General features: G+C 40.8%; 2 protein-coding genes across 12 annotated transcripts in view; one reads left to right on the forward strand and one right to left on the reverse strand.

The window, feature by feature from the left end:
• Positions 1 to 22,496, forward strand: part of PRKRA (protein activator of interferon induced protein kinase EIF2AK2) — a 375,739-nt gene that overhangs the window by 40,418 nt on the left and 312,825 nt on the right. The gene's annotated exons all lie outside the window — the stretch shown is intronic.
• OSBPL6 (oxysterol binding protein like 6) overlaps positions 3,246 to 22,496 on the reverse strand; it is a 178,171-nt gene continuing 158,920 nt past the window's right edge. For 9 of the 11 annotated variants that reach the window (XM_070422667.1, XM_070422668.1, XM_070422670.1 and 6 more), the window contains 12 exons: positions 21,039 to 21,146; positions 19,247 to 19,384; positions 16,686 to 16,773; positions 15,940 to 16,193; positions 15,074 to 15,211; positions 14,656 to 14,719; positions 13,170 to 13,248; positions 11,516 to 11,660; positions 8,728 to 8,872; positions 7,438 to 7,564; positions 5,391 to 5,513; positions 3,246 to 4,177 (listed from right to left, as the gene is read on the reverse strand). In XM_070422667.1, the coding sequence (XP_070278768.1) occupies positions 4,069 to 4,177; positions 5,391 to 5,513; positions 7,438 to 7,564; positions 8,728 to 8,872; positions 11,516 to 11,660; positions 13,170 to 13,248; positions 14,656 to 14,719; positions 15,074 to 15,211; positions 15,940 to 16,193; positions 16,686 to 16,773; positions 19,247 to 19,384; positions 21,039 to 21,146 (1,518 nt within the window). In that variant the 3' untranslated portion in view covers positions 3,246 to 4,068. The remainder of the gene's footprint in view (positions 4,178 to 5,390; positions 5,514 to 7,437; positions 7,565 to 8,727; positions 8,873 to 11,515; positions 11,661 to 13,169; positions 13,249 to 14,655; positions 14,720 to 15,073; positions 15,212 to 15,939; positions 16,194 to 16,685; positions 16,774 to 19,246; positions 19,385 to 21,038; positions 21,147 to 22,496) is intronic. The other 2 variants (XM_070422678.1, XM_070422675.1) reach the window with 1 other exon arrangement.

Genomic DNA, 22,496 nt, shown 5'->3' on the forward strand with positions numbered 1-22,496 from the left:
AGGGAAGCACTTTCGTCTTAGCTCCCATGACATTTTTTCCATCTTTTCCCCCAAAGAACATTCCCAGAGCACAAAATAGATTCGTAATTGTTTAATTAGATACATTTTATACATCCTGACATAATGGCTGCCATAGAAATAAACCAAGATTTTGTACACAAACGCTGTATTCACTGTGCCACAGCCATCATGGACCACTTGAGCCGAGTGCAAACATGTTTACACCCTCTGGTGTGTGCGGAGCTCTGCTCCCATCGACACCTCATTATCTAGGATGACAGATAACAAGATTAGACGAGATGGATAATTAAAGTCCATAAGGTAATAACAAAAATGCACATTAGGTGATGACGATAAACACTTCTCCAGCCACAGCGTAACCAGAACTAAGCAAAAGAAGTTTTATCAGTTTTCCCGTTAATCCTGCCCCCCAGGGCTCCTTAGGGCGGGATCTAATGAGTGTCTGGAAGGCATGGGGTCAGAATAATGCAGAGCAAAGGTTTGGAAAATGACAACTTGGCATCTCTCGTATTGAAACAAATCCCATTGGTTTATCTTACCCAGAAAATACATTTGGTAGGTTTTTTTTTTTTGGTCACATATAATTGATATAATTTGTTACATAAAATTGATATGTACTACTAAAAGGTATCTCACGTGAGGTTTATTTTTGCAATTGCCTGGAAAGTATAGAGTATTTTATTTTATTTTTCATTTTTAAATTTTTTTGTTAATCCTCACCTGAGGATATTTTTCCACTGATTTTTTTTAGAGAGAGTGGAAAGGAGGGGGAGAGACAGAGAGAGAAACAGCGATGCGAGAGACACATCGATGGGAGGATTTTAGAGTAACCCATGAAATACAATGACTTAAAAAAACAATAAAATGACAGCAAACTCTGAGGGTAAATTGTACCCCGGTGACAGCATACAGAAGCAAAATAATTAGTGTCTTATCTGTGCGGGTGTATGCCGTTGCTCTGTGCAGGCCAGTCACGTCCAAGGGGCCATCATCGCTTTGTCCGGCTTTCCTTAATGACCAGCTCAGACATGAAGGAGCTGATGAATACCTCACAGGGAGGTGTAAAGGCATACTGAGTCCTCCTCTATCCTCTATTGCTTTAGGGAGAAACAAATAAGAAAAGTACCCTGGACATAAAAAGACCTATGTAAAATCCTAAAAAATAAATCAGGTTTCATCTAATACTTAGTCTATCCTTTTTTCTGCTTAGTCTCAAAAGCCCCCAATTTTTGCAGTTGAAAATTCCAACTAGAATAAGTCTCCCAATTCTATAAACCACTCTATCCATCAGAAGTAAAAATGAAGTGGGGGATAAAGCCATTCCATTCTGAATATTTGAGGGGGAGGTTTGTGAAGCTGGTATTATAGGAGTATTACCTAAACTTCAATTGACCACTTGTATTGGAAGTCTAATCAAGAAGCCTAAATCTCGAGAGATTCTAAATCGGAGATATTATAAAATATGATTTTAATTAACTTGACATTCTTCTTATTCTCAGTTTAAAATCCTCATCAGAGTTTCAGGTGAGCTCTGACCAACACTCGCTTACCTGATTTGTGGCTGGAACTTACTAACTAGTACAGGTCCTCTCCACTAGTTATTCTTTTTCTCAATTACAACCCAAACAGTAGTTGCTTCCCTGAGGGTGCTGGGTCCTCTCCCAGCTGTCTGGCTGATAAATCCCTTGGTAACTGATGGGGAGAGGAGGACTCAATGTATCTTTATACCCCCACCTTCTGACTTACCTACTTGGAACACCTCTACTTTGTAAAATTCTGTCCTTATCTTTAGGTGAAACAGTTTGAGACGGTTCATGGAAACACTAGTAAGTACAGACCGGAACCACTTGAGATGGTATTTAAAGCTTTACCAACGGGGAACAGCAGACTTTATGAGGAAGTTATAGAATTCTGATTAAATTCTAATGAAAATTATAGGCATGTATCTCAGGATGCAGATAAAAGGGAGTCAAGAAAAGCAATCGATAACAAGGGGACATTTTACTACCACCAAGCAAGCCACCTATGGATTTAAAATGGGACTTGAAGGCATTGAGAAACCTAGGGAGGGCGTTGCTTAAGTGGAACAGTTAGACCTGGCAATGGGATTTACTTGAGGGTGAAGTTTCATTCTAGAGCAATGCATACTGTGTGCACAAGGCAGGGCCCAGATCAAAGGAGGGATGTTTTATTTTTTTATTTTATTTTTTAAAATATATTTTATTGATTTTTTACAGAGAGGAAGGGAGAGAGATAGAGAGCTAGAAACATCGATGAGAGAGAAACATCAATCAGCTGCCTCCTGCACATCAGCACATCTCCCACCGGGGATGTGCCCGAAACCCAGGTACATGCCCCTGACCGGAATCGAACCTGGGACCCTTCAGTCCGCAGGCCGACGCTCTATCCACTGAGCCAAACCGGTTTCGGCAAGGAGGGATGTTTTAAATGTTGCTCCACTTAGTAGAAACTTCAGAGCTTGCCATATGCTCTCATAAGCAGTTCAGATTTGATAGTGGATTAGCTGTTATTAGGAAAGCTTTGCTGAGAAATAATATTAAAATCAACACCTTTTAACAAAATGCAAAATGCCAGTAACCTCGTTACCAGAGTTTAAAATAACACTTAAAACCTCATGGTCAGAATCTAGAATAAAAAACCTAACTAGGAATTAAATATATGTCATTTTATAACTAATGTCTAGGGAGACTTTTTAAAAAAACATACAAGCATTTATATAGTCATCTACGTGCAGAAACTCAGGAATATGGATGCAAGTTTCCTACAAAACCCTTTGTATACTGGAGGGAAGAACAAATACTGAAGTATGCAAAACACATTTCTGTCCCCCTCCCTTAAACTCCTTAGCTTAAGTTTTATATCTCTGCCAATAGCAAGGGAAATGCTTAATATATAGCCATGTAGCATACAGAATCACTTGATGAAAATGTAAAACATGATTTGCATAGAACTCATTTAAACAATGCAAATAAGCTACTAGCATTCTTGCTTCTCTTCCCAGTGGGATTTGCACTGGTGCCACTGGGCTGGGCTTAGGATAGTAATGAGTATTATTATGTTGTGCTTCACTCAACAATTATAGTGCTCCTAAGCCCAACCAGAAATGCCATCTGCTTATTGTTATTTCTTTCCACGGCTTTAACACGGATGCCAAGTGTTCAAATCAAACACAGATATTGCCAAAAACAGGGCACACTGTGAGGTTAGGTACAAGGGGGATGGTTTATTATCTGGACGCAGGACAGGAGCTTGACAAGCAATGTGACCACAGAAATCGACCTGGCACGCCGTTTCCTTCTTGCCCTGCAGACATACGATACAGTAACCGACACATCAAAGTAAAGCACATGTTGTTTACTTTTTTTTTCATCCACTGAAGTTACACTCATAATTGTTCTGGTCCCAGAAAGTGAATCATGCCATGATTCAAAAGGTCTGTCCTCCACATAAACCTATGAGCACACGTTAAAAAAATGATTTATTGTACATCTTTGCATTTCTTAAGGCATGAACAATGGCGTACAGATGGGACAGGTTCTGAGAAGCATCACGTCTTCATGGACAAGGCCAGCAAGGGTACACCACATCGGACGACACACTCCAGCCTGAGCCCAGGAGCTCCTCTGATGAGGGGATGGCGCTTCCAAACGCGTGGTTTACGTCACGTTGCTTTAAACTCTCCGGATCGGCTTTAAGCACCGGCTACAGTGTGTTTTTCTTTATAAACTCATCAGACTTTGGATTTTTACATTCTGCTCCTTTGATTCTTCTTTCCGAGGAGGGTGTGGATTTTTTTTTTTTAATTTTATTTTTTAAGGAATATGGTTGCAGCAAAACAGAAAGGATCCAAACGTGGTTAGGGGCCTTGTCTAATGCACTTCTGAAAGTCCATTATAAAGATGAATAGAAAAGCAAATGGCCGGCGTTCGGTCGACCCAGAAACCACGCGGAGCTCTAAGAAACATAATTGTGCATAGTTAGTAATTCATTCAGAGCGTGATATGTTGGCTAGCTCTCCATGCCCGGTTACCAGAGAACAGGGCTGTCTACTTTGCTAAACCCAGGGTCCTTTCGCAGCTCCCAGTAGGTGTCGTTAGAAACCCAGGCTTCTCTTTGATTGGCATCAATCACTTTCCTGTGAAAACAGAAAAATCAACATTAGACACAAGTCACACCAAGGTGACCAGATTGTCTAAGCCGCATAAGCAGTCCTGGGTAACCATTCGCAGTTCTTGGTAAGCCAGCTAGTGTCCTATCTGCTTGCGGATGACTTGACTATTTTGGACCGGAAATGAATGATTTCTGTTGTTAAACATTTGAAATGGAGGTGGGTAGGGTCATTGGGAGAAGGGCTGAGGGCAGGGAAAAATCCCCTCCAGGCAGAGCTAGAAAGTGAAGTGCCCCAAGCAAAGTATGTACAATAGGTAACTAAGAGCTTCAGGCCTCAGACCCACAAGACAGTCTGTGCCTCACTCACGGGAAAGTACCAACCTCAGCAGCTAAGCTCTCTGCAGGGCCTGACACCTAAGGGCGAGGCTGCGTTCCTCCCCAGGGCAGCCAAGAGCAGCTGCTCTAAGGGAGATGAGGTTATTCGGAGCTGATCTGTCCTGGCTCCGGAGGGCAGCAGATGGGCCTGGAAACTACAGTTTAATCTGTGATGTAGACATGGTCCTGCAAATAATCCCGTAATAATCACCCACGATCACGCCACAGAGGGACCAAATCTGAATGGACATAAGCCCCCCGTGCCAGAGATAAAATGAAAGATATATGCAGCCAGGATGACCTGTGGGCAGAGGGGTCCCATCCTGTCTCTGAGTGAGGGGGTGGGAACAAGTTTCCACCATCTGAAAGGCTGGAGCTGAAGGACAAAGAACGCTCTGGGCTGGGGGCGACCCTCACTCCTTTTTGCTGCTCATGAAAAGAAAAGAGCTGTGGAGAAAAAATTACTTTCGGAGAGAGAAATAGAAACATAAATGATGAGAGAATTATTGACTGGCTGCCTCCTACACACCCTACACTGGCTGGGCCCACAACCTGGGCATGTGCCCTGACAGGGAATCGAACCAGTGACCTCTTGGTTCCTGGGTCGATGTTCAGCTGCTGAGCCACACTGGCTGGGCAAACAAATTACTTTTATGCTTACAAAAGGTTTTCCCAAGTGCAAAATCTGATCCTGATCCAGTATTTTCTCTGCCAAGGCCATTTACTGAAATCGGTTTAATTTTTCCACCTTTCGGTTCCCTGGACATTAAACTATCCTTCGTTGTCTCTTTAGCTGGAGTTTCCCATTGCTTGTGGAAACCATTTGCACAACACAAACTTGTTAGGTGCAGGAACTGACTTACTTAAAGAATTTTGGTATATGTTCAAGGTTGTTTTCTTCCATGTAGCGCCTTCGCGATCTCTGCAGTTCCTCCACCCTTTGCTTCTCGGCTGCTGCAGCTTCCAGATTTCCTTCTTCCAAAAATCTAAGCAGAGAGCAGTTCATCCTTTAATATATCATCCTCTCTTCTGATAAAAAATGATCTCATTTGCATGAAATTACATTCTGGTTCCTGTGAACAGTGACACTGGGACCGAGCATCCCCTCGCCCTGCTCCAGCCCACACCGCCCCTGCCTGCCATCAGTGAGCACACTTCCTGTGTGTGGGATGGAATTGGCACGGGCAGCACATGGGGAGGAGTGAGAGGGGAACGGTTTGGGCATGGAGACTTCCCTGGGCTGTCTAGGGTTCTACGGCGTGAGGTCTCCACGAGTTAGAATAGTGTGGAGTCCCAGGGGGTGCTCCGTTTCCATATGATCAAAAAGCACTTGTTAAAGGCCACAGGATGGCGGGTGGAAACTGGCTGTTCTCCATCTACTTTTAGAACAGATTGAGAAGGAAGGAGTTTTCTCCTGTTTTATGGGAGAGAGTAAAACTGATGAAAAAAGAAAAGGGAACAGTTGGGGAAGTTTACAAAAGGCCACAGAAAGGAAATGTATTATAAGTGAAATTCAGAAAGGAAATACAGAAATAGAATTGATAAAGAAAAAGCAGACCCCATGGTGATTTGCAAATACTTAAATTCCAAAATGAGAGAAAAGACCAGGGACACAGTATGATACACATCATAGAAGATGCTTACATGTGAATGTCAAACAGTGAGACTGCGTGCTCTGGGGTAGGGGGAGGAATACAGGAGAACTGAGTAGCAGAACATTTCAATACTGGGAACATTTTGGCAGAAGACAAATAAAACCACAAATACACTGAAAAGAGAAAATGATCTTGGATGGAATTTGTATGACAAGGTTTGGGAAAAAAGTAAAATTAATTCTGTAAGAATGGGCAACACAAATACAGAACTATCTATATGAATAAAAGGGTAATATGCTAATTAGACCAGATAGACCAGACGTCTTCTGGATATCCTTCTGGATAAAGCCATGGTGGTGGTGCCGAGGCAGAGGCAGTTAGGAGCGATCAGGCCAGCAGGGGAGAGCAGTTAGGGATGATCAGGCCAGCAGGGGAGAACAGTTAGGGGGATCAGGCCAGCAGGGGAGAGCAGTTAGGGGCATCAGGCAGGCAGGCAGAGGTGGTCAGGGGCGATCAGGCAGGCAGGCAGAGGTGATTAGGGGCGATCAGGCAGGCAAAGGAGCAGTTAGGGCCATCAGGCAGGCAGGAGAGTGGTTAGGGGTGATTAGGCAAGCAGGCAGAGTGGTTAGGGGCTATCAGGTAGTCAGGCAGGTGAGTGGTTAGGAGCCAGTGGTTCTGGATTGTGAGAGGGATGTCTGATGGCCGGTTTAGGCCTGATCCCACTGTCAGACATCCCCCGAGGGGTCCCGGATTGGAGAGGATGCAGGCTGGGCTGAGGGACGCCCCGCCCCTGCACAAATTTCATGCACTGGGCCTCTAGTGTAAGAATAATAAAACATATGAATCAGAAGGTATTAAAGGTACTGCATTTTGAGTACATCTCACACCCTGTGAGATCCAAACCATGTTGGGCAAACTCCAGACTTTGACTAAAAGCATTTGTAGGTGTCTCTGTAACTTATTATCTCATTCTTCAGTATAAAAGATACTCCATGCTTCAGAGCAATAGAAGTAAAGAGGTACAAATACTGGGTGAGGAGTGATTATGTATTTAGTGGAGAGAGAAAATTCATGACTTTGTAGGCTTCTAGTAAATTTGGGGGTGGGAGGGGAAACTTTTGTTGAGCTAATCTCCTGATCACCCTATGAAGGCTGTTTTACCCAGGGTGGGAAACTCAAACATTTCTGAGTAAATAAGGGAATGGACATATGATTCAATAAAGAAATAAGTGATGGTGGTGGAAGTAAGTGTTGATGACACGTGTAGCACCTGCCATGATCTAGTGTCCATTTTAAATGCCACTGCTACGCTCACCTCTGATCTGGCCGGAATCGGGCATCTGTCGGTGGGAGGAGGTCTTTCAGGACAGGATCTAACTCGTTGAGCTCAATAGCAAACCTTGTGAAGCCATAGTAGAGCTCATAGTTGGTTGGCAAGGAACCTGGAATGAGGCCAATGAACCATCGTGAGAGGCAAAGAGGTTCAAGACACTTGCAGAAGCACTTAATCCTGGTGTTTAACTAATACCCAGACCATTAGCAAATTTGCAGTCATAAACAGTAGATGATAAATTTTTTCAGGTTATATTTTGTCAGATGGGAAACTTTATGTTGATGATCAGAACTGATAGGTTCATATACTTAATAGACTCTAGCCTTTAAAATAAAACTTTGCACATATCTAGTAGTCTTCACTGGCTAAACTACACCATAATTTTTCTCTCAAATATTCAGCTAAGTAACTAAATGCCAGGATGATTAGCTATGCACATTGAGATTTCACCAGAAACACTTTACTTCCTTTTAGAAAAGAAAAAAATGCACATCTAAATTAATATTTATTGACACTTTTAAACTAAACTCAAAGGCAGAATCTTTGTATGTGTCGCTCGTTGATGGATTCCACGCGTCCGGAGCAAAGCCTGATGCACAGTCAGTACTCAATAAATCACTGCAGAACGAACTGGCCACTCCACATGCAGGAAATTGATGTACACATGGAGGTCACTTAGGAAACGAACAACTAACATTAAAGTTAGGGCTTAACTGACAACATTGCGATGAAAATGTTTGTCAGATGGGACTTGTTCCATTTATACTTGATATTCAATGACGTGCTAGTATATTATCAGAACTTGATGTGTTTCATTAAATGTCAACATATTGCAGCTTTTTGCAGCTCAAGTAAAAAGATCACTTATTCTAGTAAGTTATTAAATTTGTGAATTATAGACGTTTACAGGCTATCCTTTGCTTTATGAAAACAGAATAAATACTAGGAATAAGGATTTGAGTTTGTGTATTTCATTTAACTAAACTCTTGACTAAACATACTTAGCATTTGAAATGGAGGCATTTAGCGTGATTTTACACCCGGGAAGCCCACTTGTCAGATGTGCCTAAATTTTACAACTCAGTATCAAATATTGGGACTTACATGATTTACATGTTAAATATAAATAGAACTACATTTGCCGTAGCATCTAGATTTTTAACCTCATTATTAAAGAAAACATAAGGTAGACCCCATGGAATGATTGACTTTCCCTCCCTCTGTCACTTCTCTCGGGCGCCTCCTGAGGCTGGACACTCCTGCGGGTCTCACCTGGTCTCCAGACGCACTTTGCAGACGGGGCCACGCCGCAGTAGAGCCCCTCGTGCCATTTCCCAAACAGCCGGTGCACCACCTTCCCCTCCTGGTCCATCACAACCCCCTGGACTTCATTCACATTAGAATTCCAATAATTCACCTGGAAAAACCAAACCCCATGAAAACACCGGATTTCCTCAACAACACCAATCCCTGTAATTCCCACGTGGAAGATTTTCTTAACCTTGAAGTGTCTTATTCAAACCACTTCCAGAACTCCAGCTCCAGATGTTTTGTAAGGAAGGGTGGCTTTCTTCATCTCTAAGTCTCCACTCCACGCTATCGCTCAGCAGTATGACACAGAGAAGGCTCAAACTTCTCTCTCAACCACACACTAATTTATAGGCTAGTAATTTCTCCCTCAGATCCTCCTGTCTTGAATTGTCCTTTTGCTCATGGATTTGAATGATTTTCAACCGGTAATGCTATGGAAGTAGTTTGTGGAATATTTTTCACGTCTCTGTAAATGGCTAAATTTTACCATAAGGACCCTGCTCTGGCTTTCTCCCAGCCAAGCTCCTCCCCAAAAGGTGTGAAGTCAGTGGGATTTACCCCGCCAGATCCCATGGCTTTCGCTCTAGATCCGGCCCCAAGTATGGAGAGCCCCACACTTTGCTGTCCGATGGGCTCCAAGCCTATCCACAGCCTGCACAAGCCTTTGCTTTGGAGTCACCCACAGAAGGACAGACCAACCTCCAGTGTGTGAATCTGTAGGCCTGAGGTGGCTGTTTGAGGGGGTGGGGACAGAGCGAAGATGTGGGGCAGGATCACCTATGTGTGTGTGTGAGGCCTGCAGTGCAGGACAGAGCTGCTGGTGGGGGCAAGTGGGGAGGAGCCTGGGCCAGGACTGGCTCTCTGTACTGCCAGGCCTCTAGCTCAAGTTCCAAAGCATCGGACCTGGCCTGGCAGGCTTTGCTATGAAAGGTATATATTTGTCAGGATAAAAAAATAGAAGATGTTTTATTTGACAGGTTGTAGGTTTGATTTACATATTTCAAATATTTACCCATATGGCATAGGGATTTCATTTGGATTCTTGCCCTGAGCTTTGCATATATCAGGGCAGACCTAAACCAAAGTTTCTCATAGCCTACCAAACTGAATGCATACATTTACTGTCATCACTCATTCAGAGCAAATAACCATCCTGGCTCTTCAGTTCTGAGCCACCTAATAAACCTATTTAAAAAGAGGAAAAAAAGAAAAACATGTTAAACTAAAATAAATGTATTCCATTAAAATGAACACGACCAGAAGAGAAAATTTTGAGTATTAAGGCTCCAAGTATGTTACCTGTGTCTAGAATGAGATCGGGACTAGAAGAGATGAGGAGGGTGGGTGGAGTTTCTGGACCCTGATGGATTCGGTAGCACCCCTAAACAGCACAGGGATGACCCCATGTTCCACGTCTGAGCAGGGACCAGGGAAAGTGGTGCTCTGTAGGAACCTCCATCCCAGACATCCTTTTTTGTTTGTTAATCCTCACTTGAGGATATTTTTCTTTAAAAAAATATTTTTATGGGTTTTAGAGAGGAAGGGAGAGGAAGAGAGAGATAGAAACATCAATGATGAAAGAGAGAGAAACACTGATCGGCTGCCTCCTGCATACCCCGCACTGGGAATTGAGCCCACAACTTGGGCATGTGCCCTGACTGGGAATCAAACGGTGACCTCCTGGTTCATAGGTTGATGCTCAACCACTAAGTAACACTGGCGGGGCTGGAGGATATTTTCCCACTGATTTTTAAAAAATATATATTTTATTGATTTTTTTACAGAGAGGAGGGAGAGGGATAGAGAATTAGAAACATCGATGAGAGAGAAACATCGATCAGCTGTCTCCTGCACACCCCCCACTGGGTATGTGCCCGCAAGCAAGGTAAATGCCCTTGACTGGAATCAAACCCGGGACCCTTGAGTCCGAAGGCCGACGCTCTATCCACTGAGCCAAACCAGTTAGGGATTTCCCACTGATTTTTAGAGAGAGTGGAAGGGAGGTAGAGAGAAGGGAGAGAGAAACATCAATGTGAGAGAAACATATCCATTGGTTGCCACCTGTGCACGCCCTGACCAGGGCCTGGGATCGAGCCTGCAACTGAGGTACGTGCCCTTTACTGGGGTTGAACCCAGGACCCTTCTGTCTATCTACTGGGCCAAACCGGCTAGGGCCCAGACATCTTCTCTTGTTAGTAAAGGTAATGTTTTTTCGTGAACTTATCTGTATTATAATAGTGGCAGAGTTGGGTAAGCTTATAGTGACTGGAAGCTATCATCTATATGCATTCTCAGAAAAAGACAACTGCAGTATAATTAGGTCCCTAAAATAGATCACTTGAACATGTTGTAATCAAGCAGGAATAAAAATAGGAATATAAACCAGAGAACTTGTTATAGGCAAAAACAGGAATAGAAATAGAAACCAGAAGACTTATTAAAGGCAAGAAGCGTTTTCTGGAATTTTCCTGAATGAACTGCTGATGGGTTGCTAAGAAAGAAATTCTTTAAGAAGAATTTTTTTTTTTTCTGTTTTGAGATGGTGCATTTTTGGGCCTCCACACACTCAGAAGTCTGCACGCCTTGAGGAATGCTGTCAGTTGGTTTTGGTTCAGCTTTCCTACCTGAAATGTTCTTAAGTATCAATGATACGGGACAGACTTGAGGCTGTTGAAGGTAATTGGTGTATTTCCTCCTTAGAGGAAGAATATCATGGTATTTTTCTTTTACTGTTAAAGTCATTATTTACCTTGACAAATGTGAGTTTGCAAATGCAAACACTGCTTTTGGTATTTCTGATGGTCACTTCTCCATAATGCTCTATCCACCTCCTCCCACTGAGAATGTTGTGTATGCAAGTGGTGACTTTATTCCACACATAGCAATCTCCATACCTAGCAAAGAATACAACAAGGATTAAAAAACAATGAAAGCCACACATATATATTACTATTTTTACTAATGAGAATATTCTTTGGCCAAAGCTCCCTTTTCCCTCATTTTCTTTTCATTTCTTTGTTGAAAGTTTCTATGTGTTCAAGGACATTTACAACATGAATCATTCATTTAAGGAACAAGTCAGTGCTTTTTATGGGCCAGGTGCTAACTACGAAGGTGAATAGGGCCAGTTTCTTGCTCTCCTGGAGCCAACAGTATGATGGGGTAGATGGATGTGCCAACAAATACTTACAATAAGGTATGATGAGGAAGTAACATGAGAGCACAGAAGGGGGAGACCGTAGTCCTTAGATCTGCCTGTAATGTGGGCTGTGTCAAGAAAGACTTGCTAGAGGAGGCTGGGAAAAAGCATCAGAAGTCAGAAGAGCACGGTGCACCGGGGGACTGGGAGTGGTGTGCTACAGTGAGCGTGTGTGGTGGGAGGCCAGGTAGAAAGGTGTAGTGGGCAGAGCAGGGAAACCCTCAAGACCCACCCATGCATCTGATTTACCCTGCAGGCAACGGGCCACTGTGGAAGGATTCCAGGGAACAGAGAGGCAGACAGGGCATGCATTTAAGAAAGATTACTCTGAGGACATTGTTTCCCTTTCTAAGTTAACACCAAAGTTGGGAATGATTCTTCGGGAAAAGACTGATGTGCATAATAACTAAGGCAGCATGAATGTAATGCAAACCGCAGGGAGTAGGGTTACAGATTTTCTGCTAAGGAACAAGGTGACATAGCTTCAAGTCACATTTGCATGTTATGCATATTTATTAATAAAATGTTACTTCAAAATTAAAAAATGCTTTAAGTTTCTAAAAAAAATATGAATTGGTATGATGTAGGAACTATATACCACTGGGAAAATTCTTTCTTCCTCATGAGTTTGCAAATATTGACAGTTTATTTTGTGGTCCTGGGAATTCCTCTTTCTCCACCTTCCTCCATATCCAGTCCATCTTCAAATAGACAAAAACCAAACCAAACCAACAAACTGAAGACAGAAACAAAACTAATTAAGCCTTTGGCTTCAATGAAAACTTCAACTAATTTGAAAAGATTTAAAGGCTATAGTCTTTGGAAAACAGCCATATAAAAATTTTATCATTCTTCCTTAATAAAATAACTTAGAAATTAAAAATAGTCCCTGAATCTAAGATTAACTCAAAATGAAATCATAAGTTGTCTAAGAAGAAATGGGTCAAAATGAGACTCTTTCATATAAAATGCAAACACGGTGACTGGGACAGGTAGGTACCTGGTATTGACTGATGACTGGGGGACGTGAAGAGATAAATAGGAAGCTTAATGCACATGCTAAAGTTCTTGCTTGCTTTTGTGGGAGAACATTCTCAGCACTTTGGTAAAACTAACAGATGCTTTGGCCATACAGGGAAACAAACACCCATTTCTGATTTTGAAAAGCAGGTAAGAGACCAAAAGGACGGAGAGAGAAACCTACTTTGGAAGCATGACATTCAGCGTTCCCACAGGCAGGATTTCCATCGACTTCCCCCAGAACTTGTTCTTCCACCTGATATCTATGACAGTCAGAGGACAAGAAATATATACTCTACGTCTAATGATTTATTCTATGAAACTAAAGTTTGTATAACACTTTACATTTCACAGAGCTTTTGTAATTACAATGGATTCTATATTGTTGGTTTAACATAACAAATGCCCAAAGATGGCCCAAAGTGAAAAAAATTAACTGTGAACCAAAAAAACCTACTATTTATATTTCTTCATAACACGTGGTTCATATTTGTTTACAACTAACAAAACTGGGGAAAGCCTGGGATAATACATGTGTGTATGTGTGCACATTCACATACACATACGTATGTATACTTTACTATGCCTTACTGTCTGGGTAAATGTTGTTATAAGTTTTAACTAGATAGTGGAAATAGTTTACACAGAGACAAGTGAGTTTATAGCAAAATTAATGGCAGTATGGATTTACATACACATTTATTTAAAGAGTTATATGATTTGGGAGACCAGCACAAAAATAAAATTTCTAAATACAGATAGATAAGGTTATGAAAAAGTGAGATTAACTTAATGAATATGTTCCTACACTGGGTGAGATATGACTCCAGGGCCCAGCACTTTATCTCACGTGAAGCTTTATGTTTGACTTGTGGAAACTCAGGTTTACCTGTGCATTCATAATAACCACCTGGTCCCATTCTGATGAACTAAGGGAGCTTAGTGCTGACCCCACCAAATTTCTGACTCTATGTTATGACCAAGAAATGATTTATTTTCTTATTTTGCAATAAAGCGCAGTTACAGTGCTCTATCATTCTGCATGTTTTCAGGTTGAGGAAGTATGGATGTATGAGAAGCAAATGAAGCATCCTTCTGAACATCAACTATTTATACTTAATATTATGTATTCTTGCTAAAGGGATTTTGAAACATTTTATTTTAGGCAAGTTTATGACATTCTGATTGGACAACGGGCATTGGTTCAATAGACTGCAACCCAAACACCTCAATGACTTAAAGACCAGAAATCAGTGCAATATTTACATACTTAGTAGACTGTCACCACAGATGATGTGCCACAGAGTCTTCCTTTAGGACTAAGATGTATTTGTACACCCTCAGGAAGCAAGAAGATAGCAGATAAAATCTTCATGCTTAAAATAGAGACAATGAGGCACAATGAGGTAAAGTGATAGCCCCGAGCTGGCACAGTCAGCTTGGAGCTCTGCTGATCCATAGGGCTTGCTTCCTGAACAACCTCATCTCCTAGATAACATGGTTTAATATTTCAAACAGGAAATCTAATTTCTTGAACTGAACTCTGCATCAATTACGAACATTCTCCAAGTTCCAAAGGTAGCAATGTAAGCTGAGTTCCAGTTTTGGAGACCAGAAACTGTCCCATAGGACAATCAGTTGGGTTTTTAAGTTGTAATTGAAAAACAAACCTTGCCAAAACACAAAATTCTTGGATTCACAGTGACAGGCAGAAATGGGTGGATGATGGCTAACCTGGTAATTAAAAACAAAACAGAAAGTTTTGACATCAGTGTTAAAACTTCAATAAACAACAACTTTTTTTTAACAACGTATATTGGCTTCTGCCAAATAAAAACTACTCAGCTCATCCATCTCTATTAATGAATTTTTCTCAAAATATACAAGTAAATTATTGAATCTTGAACTTTTAAGACTTCTGTGTTTAAACACAGAGAACTTATATATATTTATAGGGGGCAATTATATAAATAAATTGAGTTGTCCATTAGTATCGTAACCCACCCCAAACAGAGGTTTACAAAATATTTTCATCATCAAACTGCCCAGCTACCTACACAGAAGCCTTCCTGATGCAGTGGGACTTACCTGTTCTGAGAAAAAGCGGAATCCCTTGTCCTCTCTAATGCATTCATAAGTCTCCCCAAGGACAGGGTTGAATGGCTTACTTCCTGCTCTGAAATAGGTAGAGCAATATCCTGAAACTGCAAATGCAGCAATAAGAACCTGTTAAAACATTTAAGAAAGGAAAATAATATAGGAGAGACTATTTCCAGGTCTGTTTGTCCCTTATTCCTCTAGATTTTACATCCTCCGTCACTGGGTGCTGACTGCACGGCATTTGCATTTTCTATTATTTACGCAGACCCTTCATACACTCATGGGGGAAAACAAGGTTAAACCCCTCTCATGGGAACCAGCAGGCAATTAAGCCCAAGTATTTTTCATTCATCTGTCCACCCAATTTCCTGAGTATCACAAGTTCAAAGTTTCTGAAACCCCGTTTACAGGTGATGCTGTCTGCACAATCTTAGTGCCATGTGCACAAGGGTTGTGGCTGTTGGTGCTTTTCTGAGGGCAGGTCAAGTGTTCCAACAGTCATGCAGAACAGAGGCCAGGGCAAAGCACAAACAGGAGGTTCCATCCTCAGACCCAAGTTCCCGAACAAAAAGGGTCTCTTGGCATTCGGGAAAAGTTAACAAAGCGAGGCTCAGCATGCCTTCAACCCGTAGGAAGAGTGATTTTTTACATCCTAACGTTAGAAACACTCAGAACCAAGTGTAAGTCACAGAGTGTGTATCTTCTAGTGGACTTATGCAAATAGACCAATTCCTCTCTTACCTATGCAGTGAGAATGTTATGCAGAAACCAACTGTGCCATCACAATGAATTCTGCCTTAGCCCAGGCCCGGGGTTGACAAATGCCCGCAGAGCTTGGCTCTGTTATTTATTACCATGCGCTCATAGGGGTCGTCGGTTTCCGAAGCCTTGTCCAGAAGTTCGCTGTACTCCATCTCCTCGCAGAGATGCTGCAGGGTGTTGAGCGGCTCATTTAGCTCCACAGGCATAGACACTTTAGATAGGTCTTTACCAATGTTGTTCCTCAAGATGTTCCACAGGTTAATGTTACTGGTGTCAGGACAGGGAGCTGGCAGGCACGTTCGGCGTCCATTCCGGAAGGCCCCTCCTGTAAGCTCCCCATTCAAGACTGAAATCGGGAGAAGAGAATCATGATGAAAGATACTTTGCTTTTCATAAAACCCGGGAGGAAAATAACCCTTTCAAATAATTCTGACTGGGATACATTTCTCAAGCCTTTTATTATACTCCCTCAAGAACGAATGGAATTATTTTAATACAAGGTTGCTAATAAAAGCAAAAAATATTAGTGTACAGTTTTTCAAACAGGGTGTTAACTATACTAAAATATTCAAGAAAAAAGTCAAAATTTTAAAAGTTAAATATATTTAATAAGAAGGACTCAATTTTTGGTTTAAGCAAGAAATAAAACCTTTTCACAATCATTTACCTAACAGATTTTAGAACCATTTACCTCAACAGATTATACAAATACAAAATCTATCAAACTATCAACTACAAAAGGAACAACTAATTTGGGAGGGAGTGATTGTTCACTGAAACACCAGCGTTATAATTTGGCATGAAGCGAGAAGAACCTGCAAGCTCAAAGGATGCATACTTTGCCGAGAAATGTTGTCCGCAACACTGGTGTTGTCTTCCGATATATTATCACTCACATCACTGATGTAAGACTCATCATCTGAAGCCTAGAGAAGGAAAAAGTATATAGAAAGGATCAGGATTCTTGTTCAGTATTGAAAGTTCAGAAAATCAAACAATTAAACACAAGATGTTGCTCAAATTAAAAGCAGAGGTCATCGTGGGAAATGCATTTGACATATGTGCAGTGAACACCTGAGGGTCTTCCATGAATATAGAATGGCTCAAAATACGTAGCTCCCTGTTTTAGCTGGGGTGGGAGGCTAGTACACAGCCAGAAATATTGCAGTACAATGCAACAAGAATATACAAAAAAGGAGGCCCTATGACTCTCCCTCAAGTCTATGAGCCAGTTATTTTTAGAGGGAAAGGAAGAGGAAGAGAGAGAGAGAGAGAAACATTGATGTGAGAAACATCAATTGGTTGTCTCCCATACATGCCTTGACCAGGGAATTGAATTCACAACCTAGGCTTGTGCCCTGACTGGGAATCGCACCCCAACCTTTTGGGGTATAGGACAATGCTCCAACCCACTGAGTAACTCGGCCAAGGCGACACCACCACCTTGCTTGGACTTGTGCAATAACCTGTTTCATATCTTCTTCATTTCTGCATTGCCAGTGTCTATCCAAGGGCAATCGGCCTCCCAGTTGAGTATGCCCCAGAACTCTGAAATGGAAATAAGGTCTCTTTCTAAGAGATAAGCTGTAATCATCAGATGATGGGTCAGAGCCCAGATAATGCAGTGTTCAGTTTGACTGTAATTTGATTGAAGAAGGATGAAGAACTGGTCAGCAATGGGAGCTCAGAAAGAGAAGAGTCAGAAAAGAAAATGCTGGTAGCATGTCTCCAGAATGGTGGTCCCTGGGGCATAGAGACTGGATCACAGACACAAATAACCCATCCATGTGTCAGCGTATCCCTCATTAAGGAGATGGAAGGTTGAAGCTATTATATCCTGGCCCTCCTGGCCTCAAGTTCACTCAACTCACTTCTCCTGCTTCCAGTCTTTCCTTGCTCACCAAACAACCTCCTGACTATACAATTAGGCTTCCCATGAAGATGTGCCTACAGGGAAAGAGATGCTAATCAGCAAGCCTGATTATTTTGTCTATCTGATAGCATCAATTATCACTATGAATAATTAAACAAGTACTCAGTTGTGAATGGGAGTCTGTGAATCTGGTAATGCATGATTAGGGACCTGGGAGGCAGGTGCATATCAAATTTAGTGCCTGACATAAGATTTCTATTTTACCTTTTCTCCATTATAAAAGTGATATATGTGCTCATTATTTCTTTCTCTTTTCCACTCATTTATATTTCTAAAATCACTGGTAATTACAAATATCCAAAAACAACTACTACTAATTGTCAGAATGTTTTCTTCCAAACTATAATCTATGCATATAAAAATAGCATTTAGCAACTATTTTGTTTCATTTTTTTTTTGTCAAAATGCAGTACAGATTTGCAATCTCAAGTGATAATATTGCTAATCAACTGTGTGGGAAAAATTTTGGCTGCTTCTCCCATGCCAAAATAATAATAATAATAATAATAATAAAAATAAAGCCTACTTGACTAAATTTCAGTAAAAGAATACATTTCTGAAACCTGACTAAATAAGAGATTCCTTGTTGCCACAACCTTGCCAAGACTCATGGGCATGAAAACAATCCAATAAAGCTTATATGATAGTCAGTGGTAACCTCCCCAGACCATAATTACCCAACTAAATATGCTAGACATTATCCTTCTCAGTTCAAATTCACGTCTCTGGTTAAGATATCTTTATACATAATATCCTATATAATAAAAGCCTAATATGCTAAGTGTCCGACTATTCATTCGACCGTTTGGCCAGTCACTATGATGTGCACTGACCACCAGGGGGCAGGCGTGCTGACTGGTAGGTTAGCTTGCTGCTGGGGTCCAGCTGATTGGGACTGGGCAAGATGGGCTGGACACGCCCTGGAGCCCTCCTGCGGTCCCTCCCTGGCCCCGATTATGCACCAGTGGGGTCCCTCAGCCTGGCCTACACCCTCTCACAATCCGGGACCCCTAGGGGGATGGTGGAATGTCGGTTTCGGCCTGATCCTGCAGGCCAAGCTGAGGGACCCCACCACCGCACGAATCTGTGCACTGGGCCTCTAGTGTTATATAATACATGTACAAGCATGAATGATGACTCAAATTCTTTCATTCTTTCTACAATGATTAGCTAGTCTCCTTCTATATAATACTCTATATAATCAACTATTTGGTTACTCTAAAATATAAATCATACAAGAAAATTAGAATAAGTGCTTGATTCTTTCCCTTTATGCATCAAATTTAAGAGTCATAAGTTGATGTTCAGAAGCATTAAGTGCTCAGTAAATAGGAACCAACATAGTTTTCATGCTTTTGCCTTCGTTACAACTTGGATATCTTACGATGATGTTTAAAAAAAGTCTCAGAATCTCACTTTCTTTAACACAAACTCACAGTTGGGGCTGACACCCCAAAGAACCTTACCTCATTCTCTGATGAGCTTGCAGAGAGGAGCACCTCTTGGGCATCAAAGAACTCAGAGACAGATTCTGACATGGAGAGGCGGCTCTCATTTGCTACTTGCTGTGACAGAGGGAGACTGACATGGATTTGCTCGCCAGGCTACAGAAGAGAGAAGCATATGGTGCAATCATTATTGGTACAAAGAATAGCTATTTGTTCAAATTAGACCATGATGTGCTACCCAGATTTCTAGAGAATTTCACACCATATGTTAAAAGAGTGGTGACCACAAGTAATTTTCACTTGCAACTCAGAAATGACTGCATAAATGTTCTTCCAATATGTCTAAAGAATCTAAAAGGCATAGTTGAAAGGTACTGATACCATGACTTGATTTCAAATTTATGCCTAATTGATATTAAGTGGAATTTAACAAACTGGGTCCCTATTAATACCCCAAACTGACTATAGTAATGAGTTCATTCTCATATACTTATGTGTGTCATTACTAGCTATATTCCAACTAGTATACTAAACCTCAAAAAGTATTTGAAGAAACACTATAAATATCCCTAGAAAACAATCTACAAGACTAATTTTTAAAACAGAATATACAAAAGTCATTTTGCAAGGAAACATGACTAGAGTATTAAACCTTATTTCAAACTGTATTTTTCATTCAGTCAGTGATAAATATAATTCTCAATGAAGATATTTAAGTTTCCATTAAAATATGTGTAAGAGAACTGAAATATATATATTCTACATATGTACATTCTAGTAAACATTTCAGGTTTAAAAAGATTCAAACTGAGACTGCTAACTAATATTTAAATGATAGAGTTTTAGAAATACTTCTAGATCCTGGGCAGCTGAGCGAGCATTAGTGTCATCAGAGATCATGGGTACCAGGCAGGTGAGCAACTTCAGAGAAGCTGCCTTGAGATGACATTTCTCAAGAAGTTAGATGGGAGAACTGCTGCACTTGTAGATTTCTAGTAAAACATGTTTTTGGCACAAATATGACCTTCATATTAGGTAAAACTCTCACCTTGTTGTATGTAGGACTATATCTAAAGGTCTAATATCACTGTTGCAAAGTGTTAATTCTCATGCTATAAAACAATAATTTTAAAAAGTGTTAAAAAATAACTACACACTTAAGTTTAGCCCCAATACTGAATGTTCTCCTATCCTCTTACCATTTCTTCAAAAATTCTTCTGAAAAAATGGAATAAGAGCACCTACCTCAGAGGGTTATTGGGAGTGTCAAATGAGATAACACATGTAAAGGGGTTAGCACAACACCCAGCACATAATAAGCATTCACTCAACACACATTAGCTATTAATTATCATCATCAGCAGCAATAGCAGCACCATTCGTATTATCTTAGAAAGGTCAGACGACTACTTAGATAAGACTTTAAAAATAAACCTTAAGAAAATATTCATTTAGCAATTTCTCAGCTAAACATTAAAAAAAACAAACATTGCATGAGCCATTTCATAATATGAACATTTCAAATGAAGACTGAGACAGATACAGAAAATTCACCAGATGGAGGAGACATAAACTAAATATTCAGTGGCATCCGGTGAACGTAGGAATACATAAAAATAGACCCTGATCACCAAGAATGTCAAGCTCATGTGCATCCTTCCCTCCAAAGAATACTGAACTGCCAGCAACACAAATATTTATGCAGGGAATGATGTTAATAGTGAAAGAACTGTATAAAAATAAACAAAATATGCAGTAGATTTAGATGCTGTAAAATAAGTACTCCACATCTATTAAAATTGAGCCTTACCTCATCAGGGCTAGGAATAATATTTACACTGACAACCTGATCACAAATAATAGATTCTGAGTGTATTCTGCTCAACCGACTCCTTAGTTCAGCATTCTGGTTGAGTGCCTTAAAACAACAAAAACCGCACATGTAATTTCAAGTTAATAAGCAAGCATAATATAGAACAAGCACACAGGTACATTTTAGACAACAAAAACTATGATGTCCTTAGCTGTAACTTTTGGAGTTATCATAAGCCTGATCCTACTGGTAAAAAGGAAACAAATGGCTCAGAATTAAGAGATTCATTTGGTGTCATATAAGACTACTACTACTCAGTAGGTTAGAGGGTTGAAAGAGGTCATGGATTTCATAAAAATGATTCATGGAATTTTCTCTCCCTTAGGTCAGGCCCATTACACCCAAGCCCATCTACCACCACATATATATTACATTTTAGACCTTGGGATTAAAGCTATTAATTCTTTCAGATTTTTTTGTTCTAGTCTCTAAAGTCTGAAAACCAGATTGTTACCTTAAAAATTATTTAGAAATGAAATGAACAATGAATTGGCTTTATATTTTAGAGAATTATTTTTCAGTTTGGTGAAAGAAAGTAGTTGTATTTTCATTTTCCAGGAGCACGTAATTAGTACATACGACAATGCAGCAGAACTAAATCAAATGCAACCAAAAGGTGCCTTCACTGAACAGCAAAGACATGGACAAGCATAATGAAGAACAGGACACAGAAAGGAAACTAACTTCACGTTATCTGCATCACACTGCTTTCAGCACCAGTAAAACACAGCCTGGAAAGCAGCTCCACACAGCACGGCTCCCTACAGGAGCCCGGGGACAAAGGTGCATGCATCAGATCGATGCAGGGGAGCATCCTCCATATACATGAGAGATGTAGCTAACCAGAGTCACATCGAGTTTCCAGGACAAGGCCCAGTGAACACAATAAACCAATATACAAATGTCATATAATTATAAGTCGGTGCCTATTAAAACACCCAGGATAAAGTATAGTGGCTAATGTCACATCTGCATGGTGCAGTGCATAGTCCTTGAGCACGGAGCACAGAATGGTCTCTGTTCTCTCCCTTCAATCCAGCTTCTGTTTACTGAGAAGAAAATTGTTCACTCACAGCTTTTGGCTTTTGTATAAAGTCTTTAGAACTGGTCAGTAAAATATAACACATTTGGTCTGGTGGACAGTCAAGTATTGATGGATTAAAGGTGGATATAGTCATTACATTTGCAGGTAGGAGGAAATATGTGTCCAGTTTTAATAAATAAACCACGTGCTTCAAGGGAAGAATTCTAATGTCTACATTCTGCAAAAGTGCTCAGGATCATTTTTCTTTTTTAAAAATATTTTTATTAATTTCAGAGAAGAAGGGAGGAGAGAGAGATAGAAACATCAATGATGAGAGAGAATCATTGATTGGCTGCCTCCTGCATGCCCCC

Source organism: Myotis yumanensis, unplaced genomic scaffold, assembly GCF_028538775.1.
Source record: "Myotis yumanensis isolate MYYU_CA2020_CCGP unplaced genomic scaffold, mMyoYum1.0.hap1 SCAF_8, whole genome shotgun sequence".
NCBI classification, from domain to species: domain Eukaryota; kingdom Metazoa; phylum Chordata; class Mammalia; order Chiroptera; family Vespertilionidae; genus Myotis; species Myotis yumanensis.